Consider the following 10,902-nt stretch of genomic DNA (forward strand, 5'->3'; position numbering starts at 1 on the left):
GCTGCTGCTATCTGTGCTGCCCTAGCTAGGACTTACTGTTTTTGAGCTCTCTTCATTGAGCATTGCTGCAAGGTACAGGGTGATAACCCCCCCCCAAAAAAAAAACCGGCACAATTTTGTTTTCTAAATATCTCGCAAAAAATTTGTACTAGAATGTTGTAATTTGGAACATATACAATTCATTCAAAAGGAATTTTTTTGACAAAAATTCACAAAGAACAAACTTATGTTCGAAACCAGAAATGGCTTTTATAAAAACCACCTATAAATGCAAAATGCACCAATTTAATGTAATGATTGGTTTGTCTTTTCCTTTCCTTTCATTTTATAATCTTTTCATCCCTGTAATCTTTCAACAATATTTTTTCTCCTACAGAGTAAAGCCATATTTTTTAAATTCTGGAATTCTGAGAACCAATGGTCTATATGTCCTCCTTTGGACTCGACACATTTTAACACATCATCCGTAATGTTCAGTTGTGGCCAAACACAAGGATCCACTCAACCATGAGTACTCAAAGCTACACAAAATGTACACCTTACAGTATGGAGCTGTTGTTTCTAGAGATAATACGGGGGGGGGGTTGCCCAAATAGACAACATTTGAGGAGTTAATATAACCCGAGAGGTGAATATGGGCTCTGCCAAGGAACCAAATGTCATAAAGGAAATGTTCACGTTTTTCGAGACGATCGAGGAATCATGAACACATTGCTATTCTATGATAGCTTCGCAAACAAGAAAATGGTACAGAAGTAGATGAAGATCTGCCTTGAGAATGCAGACCGTAGAGAATTAGGAAAGTCGTAGCTGCAGACATCGTCTACAGACAGACATCTCATGGGGCTCATCTACTGAATTCTGCACCCTGGTGACGTTTAAAGGGGTGTGAACGGTGTGTGTCTGACCTGAAATGGTCGTTTTGTCTATGAATTTTTAGATCTGATTCTCTACAGGTCCCAACCGATGGACCATTTCCACCCTTGATGTCAAAGAAGGACTTAAGGGCATTTTAACATTATTTCCGTACCTTGTGCGACACTTACAAAATGAGCTGATGGTGAGAAAATGTTCAATACAAAAAGCTCTCTGCTCTTTACTTATCTTAACCATGATCTCAGCAGGCAAACGAAACTTGAGAAAAACTATTTGCAAACTTCTTTTGGCCTGAAAGACTACTGTAGTTTGCAATATGCCGCAATCGTTGGGATTTTAGTGGTAGGCCTAATGCGAACTAGTGCGTCACGCTACAAAAATTGGGGGGGGGGGGAGTTATGCGCTATGTAGAGCAAAACTATTGTGTGGCAGACAAATTCCTTTTGACTTCCAAATGTTGTGTACAAATTTGAAACGCAAAACTTAGGGTGTGGAGGAAAATATTTTTGGAAAAAGTTGTACAGTTTTTTTTAGATCACCCTGTACTTCAACTGATTCACAGTTTCAAGTTCCTGTTCACGAACTGTGATTTCCTTCTTTATGGGCTTTATGCTATTTGTCATGAGCTTTGTCTTTTCGGCACTGATCCCCAAGCCATTCCAGGGAGACGTCTTTTCTTGATGGCGTTCAAACCTTACTAGATTTAAAACCATCTGTATCCCTTGTAATAGAATAACAAATTCACCTCCTTTCACAAAAACCACTGAAGCAAGCACAACATAAAATTTTACTTAAATGCAAGCCAGACATTTCAGCACATGAAATATTTTTTCCTCAAATACTGTACCTAAAAACCTTTGTACAAAACACAGAGGACTTCCAAGTGGGAGAATAGGGTAAGAATGATAGGTGAATAAAATGAGCCAAGCTACATTTGTACAACACAGCAATTACAGGCACGAGAAGAAGGTCCTTTATATGAATATGAACTTCATTAAGTTCAAACCTACCTTGTATAGTCCAACAAATTGCTGACAGAATGTGGCGGGTAATATATTGCAATCCTTTTCTTCAACAGCATGGCTGTGTAAATGAAAATTGTTTCCACACCAAATGTCTGTATGATGTCTGGTATGAGAGAAAAAAAAAAAGAAAGAAAAATGTTAATACCGGTGCCATATGTTACATGAAGCCTATAGAAAACAAAATGTCAATAGCAGTTCAGAGTAATACTTTCTGTCGTGGTAGAAGTTGCACTAGGACATCTGCTGGACAAAATAGAAGGCTGGGCCAATTTTTTAATTATATCACGCTCACTTATTTACTTCTTATCTACCAGGCCAATTTTTTATTCTGTCATGTATATATTTATTCTTTTCTTTGTTCTATACGTCCTACAATTACCCATCTACAGGGACATGATCCCGTGTACTAAAAATCTTACTGTCTCTCCTGATACATGTACCAGTAATTTTCTGAGTCAAAATAGCCTCCCCTTATGCTATCAAATACAAGTACTATGAAATACAAGTAGAGACATCACAACCAGCTGTGATCACTGAAAACACAGTCTGAAAACATGACAGCAGGATTAAATAGAACTCTGCACTATATTAGAGCAGCAAATTTCGTTGCTTCTCCCGAACAGCCAGACAGCTTTTAACTGTACCCAGTTCAATAGCATTATAATGAATGACAAAATTATATTTCTTTAAACCCAAAAAATATACAGACTTTGAAATAATTGCTGTGTTGGCAAGCTGTTGTTGTCAGTGTATATGTTTGTTGGGTTTCCGTTTCCCCAGCAGTGTGATGCTCTGGTACTCTTTAAAAGTAATAGAACAAGAGTGGCACCATGTCTCTTGGGGGACAGTGCTCAGTACCTCTGATCAGAATAGCAAAACAATGGTCCATGGTGGCTAGTTTGTGGGTTGGAAACCCTTAGTGTTTTGATCGTCAGTCGTAGTATTTCGATGCAGACGAAAAAGGATACATAAACCCTTTGAAAAGTAATGTAAGTGTAAGAGTAGCAGTTTAACACCCCTATCAACACTATTAGGTTATCTAAGAGGCGAGACCTCAGAATTTAACGTCAGTCTCCGATAGGACTGAGCCAAATTGGTTGAGAGCCATGAAAGCTACACAAAACGACCTGAGTTCAATAACAGCCAGTTTGGGATATAGTTTGCTTTTGCTCTATATTATTACATTTTCAAATGTTATACATGAAGTGGGGGGCTCTCATTGTCTACAGGTACGGTGTTTGCCTCTCATTCAAAAGGTCCCAAGTTCAAAACCCGACAATGACATATCTTTTTTTTCTCCAAAATGTTCTCCTTTCACTTTCTTTCCTGCTCCACAATCATGTTCTGTTACCTGCTTTCATCTCCATCTTGTGCCCCCCTCCCCATCTTTTCTGGGCTCAGGGCTTTTTTTACTCCTGGCTCTTTCTCACTGCTGACTTTCAGCGACACCCCTGATCTTAGGGTAGTTAAGACTGAATACCTAGCGTTGGTCGCTCTCATATGACCTATGCAGTTGCGAGCGCCGTAAAACACTTACCAAAACAAAAAAATGTTTCAATGACCTAGTACCCTGGTCAGCCATTTTGAAAATTGACGGAAATTGAGAATGAAAACATCAATAAACTTCATTTCTGGTTCACTCAACTTAATTAAATAAATAAACTTTGATGCAGTTATTTTCTTTTGCGTGAGAGGAAGCAGTAGCCTACTCTTTTGTGCTGAAACAGACTGATTTTGGGACTCAAAAAGTGGAGGCATGGATCCAAAATAGAGGCTCCAATACAGGCCAGATGAACAAATGTTAAAAGATCAAGAAAACTTTCAGTTTTCCTGATCTTTTGAAAGATAAGAGGGCTTGCATATCCTGGTATCTTTTTGTGCAAGAATTTACTATAAATTCTTAATTCGTAGAGGAAATTTGACGATTTGTGAAGGAAACATTAAAAATTGAGACCCAGGCATTCACTGCCTGCATAACTGGACCAAAGTGAAAAAAAGAAAAAAGCAACAAACAACAAAAAACCTTTGACACAGCTCCGAGAATAGGCTTGTTGTTTGCTGTAGTCACTGACAGAAAATTTTCCGTTTTCATCACTGTTACAAACTCCTCTTGTCACAACTGACAAATAGCCTTCCAGCATTGCTACGGGGCTGCCAGTCTTCTTGTACTGACGGCTGAACAATCTGCATAATGTTGAATATTTCTCAGGATTGAAATCTTTCGCCAGCAACACAAGAGCAAATTGTGCAACCTGAGAACATGAAAGTAACTAATTAAAATGTTTTCATGACTACCATATCAGAGAGGAAATATTTATATAATATAATGTAAAACAAGATCTTATCTTTTTTCCTTAGGCAGCAGCATATGCACTTTCAAGTGACAGACCCTGTTTTAATAATGTTATTGCTTAAAATATTAACTAAGAGGATGGCAATATTTCATTCTTTTTTTTTTACAAAGAATACATTAGCTGCCTCTTAAAACCAATTAAACATTAGTTCTTTTGCTCCAATGATTAACTGTTAGTATACCAAAGGTTATTCCTCCTTAGTATGCAAGCAATTCTGTCATCCCAGTGTTTAGCGTTACAAACTTCCCCATAATTGCCCTCCACTTTAACTTGTTTACATAAAATATCACTAAAATAAGACGAAATGAATGCCCCAAGCAGTAAATCATACAAGTTGATTATAGATAAAATTAATTTACTGCACTGGTTTGGTAGATCTTCTTTAGTATGAATGAAATAATTGAGTGTGATGTCGTGAGCCAGCTGAACTACCGAGCTGTATATACTAAGAGTTAAAAGCTACCCGAATACAAAACAGTAAAAAAACTCAAGTCAAATCTTGAGACACAAATATCTCAACTTTTGTCAAATCTCAGTAGCCTTAAAAGTACTTTATACCAACAAAGTATACATGCTTTTATCAAATGTTCTGCTCATACAGCCAGCGGGGAGGAATGAGTCCAACATTTCTTTAGCTTTGTTTCTTAATAAATCCATCCCTTAACAAATGTTTTCAGTACTAAACCTCTGGAATGATCCAAGTTTAACCTGTAAAGAAAAAGGATCTGTATACTTTTTCAAGGCACTCTTCACTGAATGTATAGAAAAAAAGTAAACAGTACAAGGTTACAACGAATTCAATCTATTTATTCTGACACTGTAAATATGAGGTTAAGACAGCTCTTTTAATATATATATATGGAAACAAATAAAACTGCATCGCTTCCTTAAAAAAAAAACCCAATCCCTACCCTTTATCTTCTCTGACTAACACTTCATTAACAGGTAGGGAAACTTTCATTTCATTAAAATGGAAATTAATGCTTTTAATAAACATGCGGGGAAAAAAAATGATTTTGAATAAAAAAATCAGGCACTGACGAATTTTACAAAAGAAGACTAATTACCCGAGATAGTGCTGCATCCTCTGAGGTGACGTCAACAATGTATATGTAGTACCATGTCTGTTTCCATTGAGAGTATACAAAATTGATGGACAGCGGATTTTCAGTGCCAAAACCAGTTTTTGCAATCAAAAACTCTCTTTGCTCTGAAGTCACTGATGGATAAGACCAAGTCCAAAGCACATCATTGTTTCTATCCTTCTCTGAAATATAGAAAAAGTGATAGAGACTGCGTTGACAAAATTGCAAGGATTCATTGACATCTTTTTAAAAAAATCAGATAAACTAAGCATTTTTTAAACTCATAAACAATGATCTGTGCCCCACCAGTTGACCCTTGCATGAGACAGGCACAAGAATCATGGATCCCAATTTGTAACAGGAGGTCAAACCATTCTATTCTTTTTTTTTTCTATGCAGGCAGGACTTCATGCCAAAAGTTGCTCATACAGCTTCACTTTTCTGCTTGTCTCTTCTTGTGCTGTTTAAGGTTTTGTGGAGACATTTCATCTCAATTGCAGCATACACTGATTTTGCTTTCATGGGTTTTACTTAATTTTAACACTTTAAGGACGCATAATTTGGTCACTCAACAATACTTTAAGATGCATTGTTTTGGGGCATAACATCCTTATAAATTTTAAAGGATTTTTTTTGCAGTGTGTTGCTTCATCTGAAACTTTTAAAGGCATGCAACAGTATGCATACTAATACTATGAAATATTCAAAATCGTCTTTCTGATTTGTGTATGTCAGTTCAGTGTGTCACAACTTTGCCTTTGGTCTGCTGCTTATCGGACATATTATGTATACGGTCGCTTTTAAGGACAAGCGGGCTAAGCCAGATTTTGGTGGTTTCCAGAAATCTTGACCTTCACCAAAAGTGGGCATTGTCCTACCTATAGGAGAAGTTTGGTTTTATTGGAGAGTATATCTGTATAGTTATAGAGAAAACTCTCCTTGTCTTTTAAAGAAACTGAACAAGGGGCAAAAACTTTACCTTTGATTTTCTCAAAACAGCATTTTTAGGGATAGCCCCCTTGTGTTTAAAAGCGACCATATATCTGACTGCCCCGGTCAATATCGGTCATAAGACGCAGTGTGCTATTATCAGCAACGAGGCTCGAAAGGCAAAAAATTGACTTTCCATGAAATTTTGTTTTTTGGATATCCTCCGCTTCATTTAAGATAAAAATAAACAACTATAATCGACTATAAATGTTTTATTTTGATTTATTTTGGATGTGTGTGCGGTTTGCTGTGAGCTTGAGTGGCGAGATAAAGGAATTTGGACCTTGCTAGTGTGCAGCTGTGAGATTATTTTTAGAACCATTACCTTATGGCCACCTTTGCTTCAACCAGAGACCGAAAATATTTATAATCATTGGCTTCAATGTTCTTCATTCGCAACTATTTTCAGATTTTGACCCCTTTTCGGGAATGAATGGTCTAAAATGTAGACAACTCTGATTGGTAAAATGGAGTAAAAACAGTAACTTCTAGCTCACTTCAAGCTTGTCTACGTAAACAGCTGACTGTGTGGGCGTGACCTGCTAGCTGTTATCGTCTGAGGAGTTAATCTTTCAGTTTTACACTTGAGCTCTCGAAGTGGACTCCTTACCAAGAGGCCAGCGAGACGGTCTATGTGCATGTGTGTGTATGTTGATGGGTTTGAAAGTGTGTGCGTGTGTGTTTGTGTGAGTGTGCGTGAGTGTGTTTTTGTGGGTGTTGTGCTCTTGTGCGTTTATGGTGCTATTGCAAGCATATATATATATATATATAATTAGGTAGCGTAAACACGGCACGTAAGCCGACTCGCAGCCTTCCGAGCACGTGGTTTCGGTAAAATGTGGATAATTCAGATCTCTGTTTCTTTGCTCTTTTGCTATAAAACACCTAATGCAGAAAAACTTGAAAAAGTTCAGTTTTCCTTCTTCACAATAGTGTAAGCATGTCGTAAGTTGTTTGTATATCAAAGTATTTGGAGCCGGAGAATCGCAGGGGAAAAGGAAGCCCTCGCGGTCGAAATGCGAGGTCGGCTGGTTAAAACTTGACAACCATGCAATCGAATGCTTTTCAGAAAGATAGATGATTAAATACCGTCTTTTCATTGGTGGAGAACTATACAGCTTTGAGTGTGGTTTCCCGTAGTTATTATTTTTGGCCTTTGCTTAGAAAACCTTGAAAAACAGCGTCGAAGTTTTCAAAGATCATTTTTAACACGAAATGTGTAAAATACCGGCTAAAAAAGGTACCAAAGGAAAGAACAGTTCTTTTTCTATTAAAATAAAGTCATCGGCTTGGAATTATTTTGCATGAATCCTCCCGCGAAACTACCGGGAGCTCTCAGTGCACTACAGTATTGAGCCGACTCGCTCGCCGCGAGGGCTGGTGAAACACCGGATGAGACAACGCTCTGTGTTTTTACTGAAATAACGACAGATCACCGGGTTTGAGGCAATAAAATAAGTACTGAAATGTAATGATCTCACAGTCATGAAAAAAATTAGGCTTCATTTCTTTGTCATAGTCATTTTACTCTGTTAATGTGGAGATGTTTAGTGCACTTGGTACTATTCTATTATCTCTCAAACATGGGGTTGCAGCCAGTTAGCGACGTCAGCAATATTTGATTATTATGTAAAATTGAAACAGCTGCCATTCTCTTAAACATTGACTGAGAGGTAAAAGTATGGTACCAAAATTCTCAGGAGATATAGGCCTTTCATATTTATATATATATATGAAACAGATGAATTTGACATATATATATATATATATACAGCTACTTTGAAAACCTAGAATGATGCTAATATTTTGTTGCATTTGATGTGAAGTCCATCCTCGTGAAAATTCTGTTTTGTCCATAAGTTCTTTCTCTGTAAATGAATAGTTTTCTACTTCTGTATGTTAAGTCGTAGTGGCATAGCCAAGATAAAAACTGCAAATTTCAAGTCTCTATCTCAATTCTAAGACCCCCGTTGCTATGGAAATATGTTGCTCAACTTCGGAGGCCATTTTCTCCTTTTCGTGTTTCCTCACCTCGAACAATTAAAAGTTCTATATTTTCGTCAAATATGGTTATATTTACTTCATTGTTGTTTTAAACTGTAGGAAAAAGGTGATAGTTTTTAAAAATAATGTTAACTCAGTTTTGAAATTTCCTTCATAAGACTGATATTGACTGACAGGGACACATATATGTGTCCTCTAGGTCTCTAAAGTGTTAATGTCCTGGTCTGGCCCTGGTTGCATAATAATATGTAGGTGGTAGGTAAAAATATTAATTGGAAGTGATTAGCTGTCTCTTTGTGCTCAGGATATATCTGGATGAGATAAAAAGTGTGCAAGCTGATAGGTGACAGCTTTTTCAATGCACATTCCAATTTTTCTATCCAATCTGTGGACCTGTTTTCTTCCAGTAGTTCTAAGCATAGATATATTGACTTTTTCCTACTCATTGTTCTTGCTTCAAATTTTCAAGCAATATTTTACTCATCTCTAACTCTAACTGTTGGCTTAGAATCTAGCACTTCTACTCTTAGAGCCTATATTAAGCAATTTTTTAATTACTGAACTGACATCCCCCCCCCCCCCTTAATTAGTTTTTTTTTTAAAGGCAATTTTTCAGTTTGAGTTAAGTAGGATTGTGAACTCCACCACTGACATGACAAGATTCATTGTGTGCAATTAAAACACAAAATCAAACTGGAAGGAGTTCCGCAGAGGGCCGGCCAACCAACAACTCCTAACCATAACCTTATCCTGAACTCTAAGGCCCAAGCCAGACTGCGGATGGAGCTGGCCCGGGACTGGTGACTCAGCGGTAAATCACCTGTAATTTGATAGTGCCAGCAAGACTCAAGATGGTGGAGGTCCAGCCTCGCGTTCCATCAGTCCGTGGCGCCAGGCCTAGTAGTGCATGCTCTATTTTTTCGTAGCCCCAGGCTGGTAGTAGCAGTTCCGATTCAGCATTCATTTTGGCATTTTGTCAACACTTGCGGACAGGATTGACAAAATTGTAAAATATATTGAAATAATGCATTGGTTGCAACCTTATTCGATACAATTTTAGTATCATGTCTTAATTTCATGATTTTATGGATTTTATACGATGACCTACTTTCATCTCTACTGGTCATAAAATAGGCGAAGACTTCAATGATGTTTTCGTGATTTCAAACGTTTGCCGATATGTGAGTGAATATTTTCTGTATGGTTTTGATAAACCGATGGATTGGTTAATGTAGGCAGGTGAATATAGGTCTAGCTAAATGTAGATAGAAATAGTTGTTGGGCCCTGAACTGTTGTATCTTCGTACATGACTCTAGCCAAGTTGATAGACGTGTAGTACCGTAGCCTAGTAGGCCTAGGCATATATTATATATGTAGTAGGTATGGTATTTCGTGTTGTAATTAAAAAACTTCTCCTCGTCATCACACAGTTGGGGATAAAGTCTACATAAAATTCCTCTTGAGTGCCTTTTAGCGTTGAGAGGGTCAATCCATGATCTTCTTCTTTTGAACTTTTCTTTGCGATAGTTTTTTCAAAAGAAGTAAAACATTTATGGTTTCATCATCGTCAGACATTACGACTTTTAGAGAAAACAAAGATAATGCAGTCTAAATGAAAAACACAGGATGCAGGAACTAAAACAACACGTGTGTAGGCCTAAAATATCTCCAAAGAAAAGAATGTTAAGACAGGAGACACACATCAATGACCTCCGTCCTAGTTCTAGCCTTAGCCCAGCCCCAGCTGAACACACCAGCACTGCCACCATAATTGGAGCTCCACCAACCCCCTGACCCAGGCCAACCCCAGGCCAGCGGAATCCGCAGTCTGGCTGCGGCCTAACCTTAACCCTAACTCTTTTGTATAGTAAGTGTATAGTTTGTTCAGTGGACCTTGTCACGGTAAGTGCGGCCCTCTGAGGAACTCCTCTCGTCAAAGTGATCAACCTAGATATCAAAACTATATCAAATAATGCTTAGCACAAAATTCTTTCTTGTAATGTAGACCTAGAGTAGCGTTCGACTGGCAATGTTCAATGTTAGTGAAACGAGAATAAAAAATGCAACTTGTAATGAAATGACAATGCGTGCCCGGCACGCCCCCTAACTTCTTCCTGACAGATTAAAAGGTGGGTCCACCGTGAGGGAAGAGCGGAAACTAATTCAATACAGTTTATTTTAAAAACTTTTCTCGGTAAAAGCCAGTAGTAGATTCTTATTTGAATAGATACCTATAATTCCAGCAGCATTAAGATCACACAGCACAGCCATCACGGCTACGTAAATAAGAGTTGGGTCATGTGCGTGTCTGTCGCCTCCGGTTATTTTCCTGCCAATTTGGTGATCAGAGTGATCATTTTGGATGCACTCTTCAGTCAATAAGATCATTTTGTCTCACGTTGTGCACTAGAATCGACTACATCATGATAAACAAATATGCTCTAAAATCATGGTTTGGGCACTCATCCTTTATTCATTTAATGAATTTACTTGCAGTAAACAAAATAATGTATCCCACCATGGTATCAAGGGATTCTTAGATCTTCTTTTCGCCTATAATCGTAGGT

The 10,902-nt window shown here is 37.8% G+C and overlaps 1 protein-coding gene across 1 annotated transcript in view; it reads right to left on the reverse strand.

The window, feature by feature from the left end:
- The window catches only part of LOC101857131 (DENN domain-containing protein 10), a 17,141-nt gene extending 6,341 nt beyond the window's left edge, over positions 1–10,800 (reverse strand). Inside the window, exons 1-4 of the mRNA XM_005105707.3 lie at positions 10,567–10,800; positions 5,323–5,522; positions 3,925–4,153; positions 1,887–2,004 (exon numbers count right to left, since the gene is read on the reverse strand). Of these exons, the coding sequence (XP_005105764.1) occupies positions 1,887–2,004; positions 3,925–4,153; positions 5,323–5,522; positions 10,567–10,723 (704 nt within the window). The 5' untranslated portion in view covers positions 10,724–10,800. The remainder of the gene's footprint in view (positions 1–1,886; positions 2,005–3,924; positions 4,154–5,322; positions 5,523–10,566) is intronic.
- Between the last annotated feature and the right edge of the window lie 102 nt (positions 10,801–10,902).

This window comes from Aplysia californica, unplaced genomic scaffold, assembly GCF_000002075.1.
Source record: "Aplysia californica isolate F4 #8 unplaced genomic scaffold, AplCal3.0 scaffold00487, whole genome shotgun sequence".
NCBI classification, from domain to species: Eukaryota; Metazoa; Mollusca; class Gastropoda; order Aplysiida; family Aplysiidae; genus Aplysia; species Aplysia californica.